Source organism: Pseudophryne corroboree, chromosome 4, assembly GCF_028390025.1.
Source record: "Pseudophryne corroboree isolate aPseCor3 chromosome 4, aPseCor3.hap2, whole genome shotgun sequence".
Taxonomy (NCBI): Eukaryota; Metazoa; Chordata; class Amphibia; order Anura; family Myobatrachidae; genus Pseudophryne; species Pseudophryne corroboree.
Genome location: NC_086447.1, coordinates 873617261 through 873634526, shown reverse-complemented (window position 1 = coordinate 873634526; position 17266 = coordinate 873617261). Strand labels below are relative to the sequence as shown.

Genomic DNA, 17266 nt, shown 5'->3' with positions numbered 1-17266 from the left:
GTCATACGAAGTCTCTTGAGTCTTAATGGGATGTTCCCTGACCAGTAAGATGTCTCTTGAGCTACAATTGAGATTTGTTTGATTTATCCTCTATAAAATGAATGTTTTCTGCCCATCCTTTTAGATAACAAGTTCCTTTGATATGGAAGCTGTGACATTTAAGAAGCTGGTGAAGGGCCATGCGTATTCTGTAACTGGTCTCAAAGAGGTGGGTGCAGTGTGGGGGTCTCTCGGGCACTGGATAAATGTATGATACACTGCTACGCTGGTTCTTTAAGTGGTCTTCTATGAGATACATCATTCATTAAGTCCCTTCTGACCTCCCCCCCCCCCCCCCCCCTCATTTCTCAAAGGTGAATTATCGAGGTCGAACAGAAAAGCTCATTCGTATTCGCAATCCCTGGGGGCAGGTGGAATGGACAGGAGCCTGGAGTGATAAGTGAGATTATTTATTTATCTGTGGACCCTGTTTTGTGGACTAGTTATTAAAACTGGCTGCCTGTACAACTTGGACTATTCTGAGTCAGAAGTCCTATTAAGGTGGCCATAGCGGTAAACCTGTATGTGTCACTGCTTCAGAGGGGGTTGCGTGTTACTATGAGGAAGTGATTGGGAAGTGTCCACAATTCAGTGGTGGGATCTTTTTGGAAGTAACTGGTGATATGGTTAGCTGGTGACGGTGGGTGCTGATGTACAGTAATATACAGTATGTAGAAATTACTTATCCAATGATTAATCTCCAGCTCCTCTGAGTGGAATGAAGTTGACCCTTCTGAGCGTGAAGACCTGCAGTTAAAGATGGAAGATGGAGAATTCTGGTGAGATGTTCGGAGAGAAGTATGATGGGGTAACCCAGGGGTGGGTAACGATTTCACTTTGGCTGCAAGACATTCAACATTCCAAGTAAAAACATGTTTCAGAGTGCCACCCCCTTTACAACATATATAAACATTGGAGGCACGCAGATTCACCTTCACACACGGTACCATGTGAAGTTGGATATATCTCCTAATTGTCCATGTGGTTGGATCGAAGTCCTGACTAAATAGGTAACTCACCCAAAAGCAGAACTACACCAGAATGAGAGCAGTTGGTAGAATGTTCTTCTGTCTCCTACCTGTGGCTACTCTTGTCTTAAGTTCAGCAAGTGTTTGTGTGGATCCTGTAGTATTAGGGCCCTTTCTGGGGGAAAAAAAGTGGATAAACAGCAAATATTTTTGCCCTGAACCAGCCCAGACGTTTAATCAATAGCCCATCGGAGAATAAATCCGTCCCACCGATTTAAATAGCACCCACTCCCACCATTAAATTAGTACACCTCCCTGTCCCTCCCTCCCACAATGACCCTCTTTCATTGGGTGCTCTGCATTGCAGAAGTAGGCTCTTTTGTCTGCTTCTTTTGCTCCTCAGTCCCAGCAACACTGTACGCTGGGCTGGTGTGCGCAGGTTAGGTGGTGTGTGCCATCCCACAGATATCAGACCTGTCCAGCCAACTGGAGGAGAGAGGGGTGAGCGCGCTCTATTTGTGCAGAACTTATGAGGAACCAACCTCAGAGATCCGTTTCTCTTGTCACCAGCAGAATCGGACTGTGGCATCTTAAGTGGTTGATCCTGAGGGGAGTCCTGCCAAGTGCAAGTCAAAACTTTCTTGCATGCCACGGGTTGCCGACCCCACAAGATAACGCATGTTAGCAAGTCTGTTGGCTGTCAGATTAGGAATTTCATTCTCTCCTTCTCATTGTCCACTTTTACTCTGTGTCTCATATGAAAATCTAACTCGTTCTCTTCACTTCTTTCCTTGGTCTCAGGATGTCTTTCCAGGAATTCCTGCGCCAATTCTCCCGGCTGGAGATCTGTAATCTCACACCCGACGCACTAAACAAGGATGACATTGGCAAGTGGCACACAACACTGTATGATGGCACCTGGCGGAGGGGCAGTACTGCCGGGGGCTGCAGAAATAACCCAAGTGAGTGAAGCGGAGTTACCCCCCAATTCCCGCCGATATGGCTGTGCACAAAAGGGGCAAAATTCAGGTTTTCTGTTTTACATGTCATTTTAAGAACTTTTCCTTAGATTCTCCTAATCAGGGGCGGAACTACTGGCGGGGCAGGCAGTGCATTGCACTGGGGCCCCGCCGCACTGAAGGGCCCACAGCCGCCGGCCGGCATTTAGAACAGATTGACATGCGGACGAACGTCCGCATGTCAATCTGCGGTCTCCTCTCCCTCCCTGCTGTGGTGCCTGCTCCCCCGCCCCCCCCCCCCCCTATGTGTTGGAGGGACACGAGCGCATCGCGCGTCTCTCCTGTGTCCCTCCTGGCTCTCCCCCGGCCGATCTAAGGAAGCATGTGCCGTTCGTGAGCTCTGATTGGCTCACGAACGGCACTTCCTTCATTAGACCGGCCGGGGGGAGAGCCAGGAGGGACACAGGAGAGACGCGCGATGCGCTCGTGTCCCTCCAACACATAGAGATGGGGGGGGCCGGGGGAGCAGGCACTGCGGCATATACCTGGCACTGGGGGGGACATATACCTGGCACTGGGGGGACATATACCTGGCACTGGGGGGGACATATACCTGGCACTGGGGGGACATATACCTGGCACTGGGGGGACATATACCTGGCACTGGGGGGACATATACCTGGCACTGGGGACATATACCTGGCACTGGGGACATATACCTGGCACTGGGGGGGCATATACCCGGCACTGAGGGCATGTACCTGGCACTGGGGGGGCATATACCCGGCACTGGGGGGGGGGGGGGGGGGCATATACCTGGCACTGGGGGCATGTACCTGGCACTGGGGGCATATACCTGGCACTGGGGGGGAGGCATATACCCAGCACTGGAGGCATATACCTGGCACTGGGGGGGAAGCAGGCACTGGGGGGGAATATCTGGCACTGGGGGCATATACCCGGCACTGGGGGCATATACCTGGCACTGGGGGGGGAAGCAGGCACTGGGGGGGAATATCTGGCACTGGGGGCATATACCTGGCACTGGGAGCATATAACTGGCACTGGGGGGGCATGTACCTGGCACTGGGGGCATATACCTGGCACTGGGGGCATATACCTGGCACTGGGGGCATATACCTGGCACTGGGGGGGAATATCTGGCACTGTGGGAGAATATCTGGCACTGGGGGGGCATATACCCGGCACTGGGGGCATATACCTGGCACTGGGGGCATATACCTGGCACTGGGGGCATATACCTGGCACTGGGGGGAATATCTGGCACTGGGGGGAATATCTGGCACTGGGGGCATATACCTGGCACTGGGGGCATATACCTGGCACTGGGGGGGCATGTACCTGGCACTGGGGGGGCATGTACCTGGCACTGGGGGCATATACCTGGCACTGGGGGGGAATATCTGGCACTGGGGGGGAATATCTGGCACTGTGGGAGAATATCTGGCACTGGGTGCATATACCTGGCACTGTGGGGGAATATCTGGCACTGGGAGCATATGTGGCACTGGGAGCACGGCCCTAGCAACAAGCACTACCCACTAGCAACGAGCATGACACCCAGTGCATGAAACCCCTGGCAACGAGCATGACATCCTGGCACCGTGCATGGAACCAAGTGCATGAAACCCCTGGCAACAAGCAGGTAATTTAAAAGTAATTGGAAGCCTTACTGTAGAACTTAATGTGTAATGGGCATTACGGTGTGTGGCATAATGTATCACGGACATTGCGGTGTGTGTCATAATGTTTCAGGCATTACGGTGTGTTGTATACTATATCACGGGCATTGTGGTATGTGGTATAATGTCTCAGGATCATTGTGGTGTGTGTCATACCGTGTCACAGACATTGTATGTGCTATAATGTATCAGGGGCATTGCAGTGTGTAGCATAATGTATAACGGGCATTGCGGCGCACGCATTTTTCTACCTTTGCTAGTGCCAATTACGGGGTGTATGGGGGGGGGGGGGCGCCGAAGGATTTTTTGGCTTGGGGGAGAAAAATTTCTAGTTACGCCACTGGTCACAATGACTCATTGTATGTCATGCCGCAGCCGAACACCAGCGCTCCCGTGACCCGCCCGTCATAAGGAACGATTCTGGCCACCCGCACACGAAGGAGGGAGGTGGGTCCGTCCCTCCCTCCCTCATATACAAACAGGTCACAGTCTCTCAGTGAAGGAGAGAGCCGCAGCAGCGCTTTGTTACTGGTGGAGGCGCTGCTGCTGCTGCTCCTCTGCTTCACTATAGGCTGTCTCTGAGAACAGCCTATAGGGAAGCAGAGGGGGCAGCAGCAGCGCCTCCACCAGTAACACAGCGCTGCTGCGGCTCCCTCCTTCACCTCCCTCCTCCTTCTTCTCTACTGCCCGGGAAGCTGCACCGAGGAGCCTGAGCCAACAGAGAGGGTAAGTATAATTCTTTCTTTCTTTCTTTCTTTCTTTCTTTCTTTCTTTCTTTCTTTCTTTCTTTCTTTCTTTCTTTCTTTCTTTCTTTCTTTCTTTCTTTCTTTCTTTCTTTCTTTCTTTCTTTCTTTCTTTCTTTCTTTCTTGCAGGCAGTCCCAACAAATAAAAAAAGAAAGAAAGAAGGAAGGAAGAATTATACTTACCCTCTCTGTTGGCTCAGGCTCCTCGGTGCAGCTTCCCGGGCAGTAGAGAAGAAGGAGGAGGGAGGTGAAGGAGGGAGCCGCAGCAGCGCTGTGTTACTGGTGGAGGCGCTGCTGCTGCTGCCCCTCTGCTTCCCTATAGGCTGTTCTCAGAGACAGCCTATAGTGAAGCAGATGGGCAGCAGCGCCTCCACCAGTAACACAGCGCTGCTGCGGCTCCCTCCTTCACCTCCCTCCTCCTTCTTCTCTACTGCCCGGGAAGCTGCACCGAGGAGCCTGAGCCAACAGAGAGGGTAAGTATAATTCTTCCTTTCTTCCTTTCTTCCTTTCTTCCTTTCTTCCTTCTTCTTCCTTTCTTTCCTTTCTTTCCTTTCTTTCTTTCCTTTCTTTCTTTTCTTTCTTTCTTTCTTTCTTTCTTTCTTTCTTTCTTTCTTGGGACTGCCTGCCGCTATGTATAAAAATGGGGAATCTGCCTGCCGCTATGTATAAAAATGGGGAATCTGCCTGCCGCAATGTAAAAATGGGGAATCTGCCTGCCGCTATGTATAAAAATGGGGAATCTGCCTGCCGCTATGTGTAAAAAGGTAGAATCTGCCTGCCGTAATGTGTAAAAAGGGCACGCTATCTGCCGTTATGTGTAAAAGTGTATGGTGTCTGCCGTAATGTGTAAAATGGGGACGCTGTCTGCCGTAATGTGTAAAATGGGGACGCTGTCTGCCGTAATGTGTAAAATGGGGACGCTGTCTGCTGTAATGTGTAAAAAGTGCACGCTGTCTGCCGCTATGTGTAACGAGGGCACGCTGTCTGCCGCTATGTGTAACGAGGGCACGCTGTCTGCCATTGTGTAAAAAGTGTATGCTGTCTGCCGCTATGTGTAACGAGGGCACGCTGTCTGCCGTTATGTGTAAAAAGTGCACGCTGTCTGCCGTTATGTGTAAAAAGGGGAATCTGTTCGCTGTAAGGAGTAAAAGGGTCTCTACCTGGTGTAGTGGTGCTACTGTGCGGCGTAATTTGAAGAATGGAGACTACTGTGCACCGTTTTATGAATTGGTATTATTTTGTGGACACACCCCTTCCCCACGAAGCCACGCCACTATGTATTTTTGCGCGCCTACGGCGCGCACTGCCCATGGGGTGGACTTGGATGGGATGGGGGGGGGGGGGGGGGGGCCAAAGCATTTTGTTGCACCTGGGCCCACCGCTTGCTTGATCCGCCACTGCTCCTAATAATAAATAAAGAGACCTTCTGTCCATTATTACATTTTGAGGGGCAACTGGAATCCCCCCTATATTTTTATTGGTTGCAAACCACTGGGATTGCTCTTTAATAGCTTGTGCAGTTGATGTGTGGGTCATGACTCCCATACCTTGATATAGAAAGACTATGAGAATAAGGATGGTGTTTCTCATGGGCTATGTAACTGCTGTTTATCTGGCACTGAATGTGTGGGTTAGCCATTGTGTATGCATTTATTTCTTTATAAGTCTCTTTGATCCTATCATATGGGACAGCTTTATATGTTAATGTGCCGTAAAAACTATGGCTGCATTTGTACCTACACTGCTCCTCTCGTTGCAGCTACTTTCTGGATTAACCCTCAGTTTAAGATCACCCTTATGGAGGAGGATGACGACCCAGATGATAACGAGTTGGCTTGCAGCTTCCTTGTGGCCCTAATGCAGAAGAACCGGAGGCAGGAACGTAAAGTTGGAGGAGACATGCACACAATCGGCTTTGCGGTGTATGAGGCGAGTCCGGGTTAGGATACAAATGGAGGTCTCCCTCTATAGATGTTACTGTGTCACTCTAGGGATTTACAAGAGGGAAATATTTTCTGACTCGCAATATACAGACGTAACAGCGGTTCTAAGTGTCACCTCTGTAATCTCTGCTTTTTCTCTTCTTCTCCATAGGTACCTGATGAGGTATGTACATTATATGCGGTGATCTGTGGTTCCCGATTATGGCTACTTCACACAGATAATTCAGAAACATGTTTCATTCCACACTGAACTGACGCGTTTCATGCTCTCGCCCTCCCATTGCAGTTCAAAGGCTGCCAGAATGTCCATCTTAAGAAGGATTTCTTCCTGCGGCATCAGTCATGCGCCCGCTCCGAAACCTTCATCAACCTGCGGGAAGTGAGCAACGAGATCCGCCTGCCCCCTGGAGAGTATCTCATTGTCCCATCCACATTTGAACCACATAAAGAGGGAGACTTTGTGTTGCGAATATTCACAGAGAAACAGTCGGACACTGAGTGAGTGCTGGGGGGTTATGATTCGTGGAACCCCCTGTAATACTGACATACAGGGTACTTCTCCCTCCCTTCTGTAAATAATCCACATGATGCTGTCCGAATTAAGGTTGGGCTATGATATGGGATTTTCTGTGGAACTAATTTTAAGAGAGAAGTTTTTCATGCCTATTAGATAAAAGTATGATCCGTTCTAGTATTGGGGAGCAACAATTTGGTTTACAGCTTGTTCCCTGATCTGTGACTCTTTCTGCAGGGAGCTGGATGAGGAGGTATCAGCAGATCTTCCCGATCAGGTGAGACATAAGTCCAGTAAGAGACGTTGGGTGGGTCCACGGGTTTCAGAATTTGGACATACACCAAACACCAAAAGGTGTTTGGACTCCTGGAAAGCTAGGCCTGGGCGTTCCTGAACAAGAGATTGTAATTTATGGTTGGTTGCGGACTGGACTGTGGGTGTTGGGGACATGAAATTATTGCATCAATGTTAGCAGGAATTTTTACTCTGCTATAAGTAAGAGGCTAGTGTAAGACTGATCCCCACCATGGGCCTGTATACCTCTTATTTGATGTCAGCACCAATGTTAAGAGATGGGTATTCCCATGAAGACTGTATCGGCCGATGCAGGAAGAATTCTGTTTGGTAGATTAGAATTACAGTGTTGCCAACTTGTGTGACCTGTCCTAACAGTTGCGTCTATTCTCAGGAGGAGATCACAGAGGACGATGTTGATGATTCTTTCAAGAACATGTTCAGGCAGCTGGCGGGAGATGTGAGTTGATGGGAAGGGGTTTATGTATTGATGGTTTCATGGACTCTGGTGACATCTGTTTCTCTTCTCCCCTCCAGGATATGGAGATTAGTGTATTTGAGCTCAGAACCATTCTCAACAGAGTGGTGACAAGACGTAAGTGAGGGAATATGAGTTGGGGGTCCAGTGTTGATAACTGCAGCTGTGACACATGTCCTTCAAGGCCAGGGAAGGTTCCTGTCTGGACACTAAACATTACACAAACACATACACACACAGACTGTATACTGTATGTACACACACATACATGTACATTTAAAGTGGGAACAGAGTTGTTCCTTCTCGTGTCCAATGTTTAGATTTCCAAATTGGAAGACAGATTCCACCTTTATCTATATTACCAAGTGGTCTGATGCAACCTCTGGCATCAAACATGGGCAGGCTATGTACGAGGACATCTAAGGGACCAGTAGGTCACTGGTGTAGGTCACATCTCATCCAGTATGTGGTGTTTTTTTTTTACATCTCACCAGACAAAGACCTGAAGACTGATGGTTTCAGCATGGAGGCATGTCGGCAGATGGTCAACTTAATGGATGTATCCTTGATTAGCCAATGTGAGAAGCGTTGTCAGGGAAGGGCTGTAATAGCGGGTGCTAGGTTACATACTGCTGATTTGGGGAATTGGGCTGCTGCAAATTATATGGTTTCTATTCTAAAGTACCCTGCAGATCCAGCCTGTGGCTGCAAATGTTCTTTAGTTACATGTAGTACTGGCACATATATTGTATGTCCAGAATAAGCTGTTTGGGGCAACTTTTCTTCCACACACGGAACCCCTGAAGCAGATGCCATGATCTGTAGGTCTCGCACTTGCCTGCATCGTATAATGGGGGTCATTCTGAGTTGATCACTAGCTGCCGTTGTTAGCTGCGTAGCGACCAGTGTAAAAATTGGCTAATCTGCGTATGCACCGCAATGTACATGCGCGACCTACGGGTACAAAGAGAATTGTGGTTTTGCACAGGTTCTAGCAACGTTTTCAGTCGCACTGGCAGCCGCAAGAAGATTGACAGGAAGGGGGCGTTTCTGGGTGTCAACTGACCATTTTCTGGGAGTGTTGGGGAAAAAACGCAGGCGTGCCGGGGAAAACGCAGGCGTGGCTGTGCGAACGCTGGGCGGGTGTGTGACGTCAAAAGCCATCCCTCCAACGTTAGAATCAACGCATACGAAGTCCAGGGCTGGTCTTGTTCTGCACAAAATGTTTTTGCAGGCGCTCTGCTGCACAGGCGTTCGCACTTCTGCAAAGCAAAAATACACTCCCCGGTAGGTGGCGACAATGCGTTTGCACGGCTGCTAAAAACTGCTAGCTAGCGATCAACTCGGAATGACCACCAATATCGGTAGATGGGAATCTTGGATTACACCTGTAAGGTGGCATGGTATGGTGTCCCGGAATCAGGATGCCTGTATGATCACTTACTCCATGTGGAAGGCCTTTCTGAGTCCTACATATAGGAGCAGAGGTCGGGCTGCTCCGCTTCAAAAATTATTCTTGGTTCAGTTTCTATAACAGATATATGTACATAAAATAGGAGTGTTCTCATCTACCCCCATCACCACCACCCTGTGGCACAAATAGGCCTCCTCAAACCTATGGCCAAGCTCTTCTGCCTTCCCAGTGTTAGTGCTCCCCCTAGTGGTTGATGTGGTTATTAGCAAAGACCCTTAACTCTGGCGCCCACAGAAAGATGGCAGCGGGAAGCTGGGCATTGTGGAGTTTCAGATTCTGTGGAACAAAATCCGAAATTGGCTGGTAAGTTCTGTGGGCCATTTAATGCAGGAATATGTCAATCATGTCCAGTAAAGTATTGATAGTATGGTTATCTTTTTTATTTTTAAGGTATCTCATAGTGTTTGCAGCACCATACAGGGAGTACACATAGGGGGAGATGTATCAAGCCTTGGAGAGAGATACAGTGGAGTAGTTGCCCAAATTATCCAATCAGCATCTAACTGTCATTTGAAAGACTGGGCTAGATAAATGTACAGTAAATGTTAGGTGACATATCAAAGGGACAACACAGAGCAATAAACTAACAGACTAGATAGGACGCGGGTGAGGATAGGGTGACTCGCTGTATCATGCTGGGCCAGTGGGGAAGAGTCACAGGAAAGAGAAGGGAGTTCAGCACTAGATGAGCCTGTACCCAATGTAAGGGTGAGTATACAGTGCCCAAGTCATTGAATGGGACTAGGAAACAAGGAACACTGGTGGCATAGATAATGCTTTGGGTGGGAGAAGTAGGGCACTGTACTGTATGTGAGAGCATACATGCTAGGAACAGAGGTGAACAGTTGGCGGTTGAACTGGGAAAAGGTGGTCAAAGGAGGAGAGGTAAGTGTAGATCTAGAAGGAGGAATGGTGGGCTCTGATGAAAAGGTGTGTTTGGAGAGTATGTTTAAAGCTGAGGAGACTGGTCGAAACTCTGACTTCCCAGTTCCAGAGGAAGGGGTTGGAGCAGGAGAAATCGGAGAGGCGGGATTGGTGGAAGAGTGGCGGGGCTGGAGGGTGTGTGGACAAAAATGAGGTTGGAGATATAGGATGAGGGAGGAGCTTGAATTGGATTCTGAGGGAGATGGGAGCCAATGAAGCAAGGTACAGAACAGGTGTGCCGACTCTGAGCTGTGAGAAGAAAATGAGACCAGCAGCTGCATTCAGGATAGATTGAAGTGAGGAAAGGGATGCCATCCAGGGGGAGGTTACAGTAGTCATGGCAGGAGATGATGAGTGCTTAGATAATAGTCTTGGTGGCATCAGGGGTGGGAAAAGATCCCATCCTGGAGATGGTACAGAGGTGAAAACAGTAGATGAGAGAGATTTTGAATGTCTGGTGAAGGGCAGGGCAACAGCAGGGAGGACATATTCTGGCTCCATCAATATTAGAAATTTGGAGTCTTTCCTGTAGTGGTTTCTCCTCCCAATTACACGGTAAAGGATGTATTCACTTAATGTGTTGTGTCTTTTTATTTCTTTTAACACCAATCTCTCATCCACGTTCCATTAGACGGTGTTCCGGCAGCACGACCTGGACAAGTCTGGAACCATGAGCTCGTATGAGCTGCGTCTCGCCCTGGAGAGTGCAGGTGAGTGGGGGACACTGGATCTCCGCCGTTGCCTTCAGCACAGGAATATAATCTGGACACGTTCTTTTCATAGATGACGTATGGCTGTAATGTGACCACGTATATTTACTTCTTGCTCTGTCTGTTTAGGGTTCAAGCTGAATAATAAGCTCATGCAGGTGCTGGTGGCTCGTTACGCTGACAATGACCTAGGAGTCGACTTTGACAACTTTGTGTGCTGCCTGGTGAAGCTGGAGGCCATGTTCAGTAAGTCCCACATGTAGACCTCTGTTCCGGGGCTCATTGTCAGTCCGGGTTGGTAGATTAGGCTGTGAACATGTCCTGGTAGAAGGAGATGGGTATCTGCTACAGATCCGTCCTCACACACCATATGACGCGGACGCCCAGTGTGACTGAGTTGCTCTGGGAGAAGTAATGTACTGACTTTTTCTTTCAATTGTGCATCGTATTCACATCGCGGACGCAGAAAACGCCACTCACAGTGCACAAGAGACGCGTGCTCACAGGAATTAGTTTGAAACACGTACAAAACTGGCAGATGAAGCACAACGGAACTGGCGTGAGAAAAAGCTGCAACCACTGATCCATCACACTTTTTTGAAAAAAAAATTTTAAAGTAACATTTTATTGAAAAGATGAGATACAGTACATACATTTTCAGCGGGTGCCCACAATAGAATTCCTAGAATAGTAACAGACTTTCCGGAAAATACAGCATTTGAGAAGCTATTGTCGGATACAGAAAAATTTCTGAAAACATAACCATCTACGAATAAGTAAACAGACTCCTCGTATTTTTATATTGAGAAACCGAGTGTGAACTAAGAGAAGAAAAGAAAAAAGGAGAAATGGAGATGAAAAGGAGTAAAGAATAATGAGAGAGGAGGGGTAGGAAACACCACGACTGGTCAAATCTCCGGGCAACCATCTAAAGATCATCGTAATGGCAGTTATACAGCTAGTATGCATAGGAGACCAGAGGCCGTCACTTAAAGGGTGGGGTTTGAAAAAAGGAGGTCCATGGCTTCCACACTTTAATAAAACTTTTGGAGAATCTCTTTAAAATGCTAGTAATATGTTCCATAGAGAGGGAAAATCTGGCATATCCAATGATTTCCGCTATGGTAGGAACCCTCGTAGATTTCCAGGCTGAGGCTATGACACATCTCGCCGCCAAGACTATATGGGTAAATGATTTATTTTGATATCAAAGCTTCAGGTAGAGATACAGCAAGGAGAAAATATTTAGGGCATAAAGGAATCTGAATACTTAAAATTGAGCTGATCAAAGACCCTATTTCCTTCCATAAAATGAATGATTGTGGGCAACCCCACCAAATATGTAAAAACGTTCCATCCGATGTGGTGCGTCATCAACATAAGGGAGAAATCTCAGGGTGCATTTTGTTAAGGAGAGTGGGAACATAATACCATCCATAAAAAAGCTTATACGCATTTTCCTTTGCTCGTACACAGAGCTTGACGCTAAACTCGTGTAAATATCAGACCAGTTTTCGTTATCTAGAGTTTCTCCTAAATCTGATTCCCACGCTCTTTCGTGAGGATCTCTGTCCGTCTGTGAAGGGAGCATAAGAGATGTGTATAAAGTAGAGATAAGCCCTTTAGTCGAGTCCTTGTTGAGTGCAAGATCTTCTAAAGTAGTAAGGGATCTATGATTAAGCTGTGATAACCGCACAGAGTGAAAGTGTCGGATCTGCAAATATTGGAAGAAAAATTTATGAGGGATAGAGAATTTGGATTGGATATCTAGAAAGGTGGGGAATAACGAGTCAATCGTGAGTTCATTCAGCAGCCTTATACCTCCCTCTTGCCAGTGTGCGAAGGCAGTTGGTTGACAACCTGGCCTAAAAGCGGGATTATCAAACAACGGAATTAGAGGGCTAGGATATGGGGCTATATGATATTGACGATTAGCCAAGTCCCAAATATCTAAGGAGTGAGATACGACCGGGTGAAGTTGAATAGTGCGGGTTCGGGCTATCCTGGGAAGCCATAGTAATGAGGAAATATAGTGCAATTTAAGAGCGTCCGTTTCTATTGAGACCCAAATCCTCTCATTCTTAGGACTGTTCCATTGAATACATTGTGCTAGTCTGGCAGCTAAATAATATGATTTAAAAATTGGGACCCCAAAGCCACCCTCTGAAGTGTGTTTTTGTATTATCGTTTGCCTCACCCTGGGCTTCTTCTTGGACCAGATAAATTGTGAAGTAATGTGGTGAAGGTGCTTGAAGACGTGAGGGGGCACTCGAATTGGGAGTGTTTGGAATAAGTATAGAAGGCTTGGTAACAGGTTCTTGTTAACTGCATTGATATAACCAATCCAAGATATATAGCGATTCCCCAGTGTTCAGATCCATCGCACTTCGTATACAGATTCAGACTAGTCCGCACACAGATGTACAAATGGCACACATCAGTCTGATCAGTGTAACTTAGCAAAGTAGTAGGGGGCAGATGTATGAAGCCTGGAGAAGGGATAAAGCAGTGATAAGTGCAAGGTGATAACGCAGCAGCCAATCAGCTCCAATATGTAAATCGACAGTTAGGAGCTAATTGGCTGGTGCTTTATCACCTTGCACTTATCACTGCTTTATCACTTCTCCAGGCTTAATACATCTGCCCCTAGTTTTGTTGCTTCCAGTTGTTTTATTGATGTGAATAAAATGCACATTTTGAGCTAGAAAGATGCTCCGAGAAGCCGAATCACGAGGGACTTGGTGCACCAAGAGGGAACTATTTGCCGCGACTTGAGCAGCAGTGTATGGGGAACACTAACAATAGATGTGATGCTCACCATTGTATTAAATGATCGGCAGTGTGTTGCGTATCTGGTGGGACCTTCTCTCCTACTAACCACGCTGTTTATTTCCCAGGATTTTTCAGGGCTATGGATCCCGACGGCAGTGGCTCAGCAGAAATGCAACTTGGAGAGGTGAGTGTGTGAGCTGCTCAGTTATGTTTTAGCCCACTGAGTCACCCAAATAGGCATCACTGCAGAGGTCTGGAGGCGACACAGGCGGTGTATGGCTAATGTCTGCAGGGCAGATTCATCCATCACTGCATGGACCACGGAGGCAGCAGTGCACATTTTTATCGGCATCTGCTTAATATGCAATTGAAGGTCAACACGTTTTAGGCTTCATAAAAAGTAAAAACATATTACAGAATGAAAGCACATATACACTACTAAATGTATATGAAACGTTGACAATGATGGACCTTGAGGTATTTTACCTGTGCTATGTAGCCAAATGCAAGCTGTTTAGTTCCAAATTAGAAACCAATCTTTTTTTTTTTTTAACAAATTTTATTGACTGTTGGTGCAACAATAGTACAAAATGGTATATCATGCATTACATAGTCATTGTAACTTAAACCTTTAACAATAGCATTGATAGTTATATTTTATGTGAGCCCGAGGCATTAATAACGTGAGCAACAGTAGGGTGGGGATACATCAATATCGACATTTTTCGATGACAAGTTGATGAGTGGAGACGACATAGGGCTTTGTACTCAGAAGGGTGCTACGGAGTCTAGGGTCTCTAATAAGTACCACTTAGTGTCTTTGAAACATTTTCGTAGGGCTTCCTTTGTAACCTGAGGGAGGGTTCGGGCATAGGGCAGCCAAATCTGGAAATATTTTCCGGTCAGTTTATCTTTCTGTAAGGCTGTGTTGGTCCAGTCTAAATAGAATAGGTGAGAGATCCTGGGATGTAATAGTGAGATAGGAATAGGGTCTGTGGAGATCCATTGTGAGAGGATCGTCTTTTTGGTGGCGGCCGCCAGTTTAATTAATAAAATACGTTGTCCCTTGGACAAACTCGTGGTGGGTGATTTTGGGAATATGCCCCAGAATGCCCATGTCTTTGTGATGGTAAATTGTATCTGCAGGTCAGTCATGATATATGATTGGAGTGCTTGCCAAAGTGTATATACCTTGGGGCATGACCACAAACCGTGTACAAGGTCTGCTTCTGTGGCATTACACTTGAAGCAGTGAGATGAGGGAGCTGCTCCGATAAGATATCGTAGCTTGGGGGTGGCATATGCTCTGTGTAGGATAGAAACCAATCTTATACATTTGTAGAGTTAGGATAATATACAGAACGTCCACCAGAGGGCAGCAAAGTACAAGCAGCATCAGGTTCTGCAACTAGATGTCCACCATACAGATTAATTCATGGGCAATGTTGTACAAGATTGTACAGGCCCCTGTGATTAATAACAAAACAGCATACCCTCCAACTGTACCTTTTTGAATAGGTACAGTACCCTTTTTTTTTTTTTTTTGTCCTGTACCGATTTTTGGAAAAGTTTACCTGTGGCCACGCCCCTTTTTCTAATTTGTACCGATGTTTATGTGTAAAATGTTGGAGGGTATGACATGGTAGTCACTGTATGGTATTTATATGGCCACAGGCCTCTGTGAATCGCAGCCATCTCTAAAATGTCTTAATTGATGGATGTTCCTAAGACCTTTCTGCATTTAACCCTGATTGACCATATGGATCCTGTAGAAAGTGGCGTCCTGGGTTCTAAAGGGCCCTACTCACTGGCCGACCCGCCGCCGAGCTGCCCGACGGCGGATACGGCCGACGAGCGACCCGGCGGCGGGGGGGCAGTGATGGGGGGAGTGAAGTTTCTTCACTCCCCCCGTCACGCGGCTGCATTGAAGTGCAGGCAAATATGGACGAGATCGTCCATATTGGCCTGCATGCACAGCCGACGGGAGACCAGCGATGAACGAGCGCGGGGCCGCGCATCGTTCATCGCAGGAGTCTCCACACTGAAAGATATGAACGAGTTCTCGTTCATTTATGAACGAGATCGTTCATATCTTTCAAAACATCGGCCAGTGTGTAGGGCCCTTAAGATTTGCTAGCCCTGAAAATGGAGCTTTTTGCAATTATTACATATGCAGTATAGGAAGATGTTGTAGTAGCGTGTTCTCACACACGGTGGAACATTTACATGAGCATAAGGAAAATCTCCAGCCATAGGTGCACTGTAATACTATAATGTAACGATGATCCCTCGGTAGGAAGCGACAGGAAGGTCATGGACCTGGGGTAGATAGCGACCAGTTGTGTGTTGCAGTGTTAACCTGTCACTGTCTCCTCTTTTGCAGTGGTTGACGTTGACAATGTGCGGATAGATTCACAGCCTCATTCCCGGCTAATTCTCCTGGGTTCCAGACACTCCCTTTTTGTACCTGCTCTCGCTAACCTCATCCTATAGGGATTTAATCACTAGCACACAAACATGCTGTGTCACGTCACGAGCTGTGGTCCGGCCACGGATTTCCCAGAAGCCTCTGCACGAGAGAAAACTTTCCACCCAATGCACTTTAGCCAAACTGAAAACCAGCCAATCTGAGCACTGCTTACTAACATGTGAGAGCGGCTCTCTGGTGCCTTACAGATATTCAGTACAATCATTGTGGTGGTACCACCCCTGTGACTAGGGGCTCTTTCTTCCTGACCTTTTTAGTATCCCGCCCCCCCCCCCCCCCCCCAAAAAAAATAAAATAAAAATTGTATGAAGAATGGGCCATGCAGACTAAGGACCCCGAGGCCCTCTTGCATTTCAAAGCGGTGGCTCTTCTTGTAAGGGCTAAGTAGATGACAGCGGCTGGGGGGATTTGTGTTTTGCTGACTGGCTGTTACTTCATTTGGGAACGTGGAAATGTCTCTCTGGCTGGGAATATTGCCAGACCGCATGTTAATAAAAAAAAATGAAAAAGGATAATGAGATTTTTTGTTCCTCTGTTTCTTTGTAACCATTGGACTGCGCCAGCAATATTTCCGTACGTCAGAGGTCTACATACAGGATAGCCAGTGACTAGCGCTGAATTCCGCTGATTTAGTAAATGTGACCCGGTGAAGTAGATAAGACGAATTCTTTCTTTGTTTTTACAGTTTAAGATTTGGGTTGGCGGAATTTTTCTGAAGTGAAATTGATGGAATAAAATATTAGACCAGGGGTGGCCAAACAATCGATCGCGATCGACTGGTCGATCGCGGACATGCGACCAGTCGATCGCGATCCGCCGCCCATCCACACGAAGCCGCGCCTCTCCTGCCTGCCGCCCTGCCCCTCAGTCTGGTCTCCGGCAGTGACGGCGGAGTGTATAGCTCAAATCAGGCGCCGGTTCGTTAGCCAATCAGAGCTCGCGGACCGGCGCCTGATTTGAGATATACACGCTGCCGTCACTGCCGGAGATCAGACTGAGAGGCAGGGCGGCAGGCAGGAGACTGCTCACCGTGCTGTGTGCTCCATACACAGCACGGTGAGCAGTACTATGGGGGCATATCTGGCACTGTGGGCACATGGCACAGTGGGGGCATATCTGTATCTGGCAATGTGGGGTCATGTGGCACTGTGGGCACATGGCACTGTGGGGGCATATCTGTATCTGGCACTGTGGGGTCATATGTGGCACTGTGGGGGCAAATCTAGCACTGTGGGCACATGGCACTGTGGGGGCAT

At 47.6% G+C, this 17266-nt stretch overlaps 1 protein-coding gene across 3 annotated transcripts in view; it reads left to right on the top strand.

Annotated features, from left to right (window-relative positions):
• CAPN11 (calpain 11) overlaps positions 1–16282 on the top strand; it is an 86650-nt gene extending 70368 nt beyond the window's left edge. For all 3 annotated transcript variants that reach the window (XM_063918824.1, XM_063918823.1, XM_063918825.1), the window contains 16 exons: positions 125–208; positions 354–439; positions 744–818; positions 1809–1969; positions 6173–6342; positions 6508–6519; positions 6643–6854; positions 7108–7147; positions 7559–7624; positions 7702–7759; positions 8137–8201; positions 9351–9419; positions 10672–10750; positions 10880–10996; positions 13648–13706; positions 15906–16282. In XM_063918824.1, coding sequence (XP_063774894.1) covers positions 125–208; positions 354–439; positions 744–818; positions 1809–1969; positions 6173–6342; positions 6508–6519; positions 6643–6854; positions 7108–7147; positions 7559–7624; positions 7702–7759; positions 8137–8201; positions 9351–9419; positions 10672–10750; positions 10880–10996; positions 13648–13706; positions 15906–15932 — 1380 coding nt within the window. In that variant the 3' untranslated portion in view covers positions 15933–16282. The remainder of the gene's footprint in view (positions 1–124; positions 209–353; positions 440–743; positions 819–1808; positions 1970–6172; positions 6343–6507; positions 6520–6642; positions 6855–7107; positions 7148–7558; positions 7625–7701; positions 7760–8136; positions 8202–9350; positions 9420–10671; positions 10751–10879; positions 10997–13647; positions 13707–15905) is intronic.
• The last annotated feature ends 984 nt before the right edge of the window (positions 16283–17266 follow it).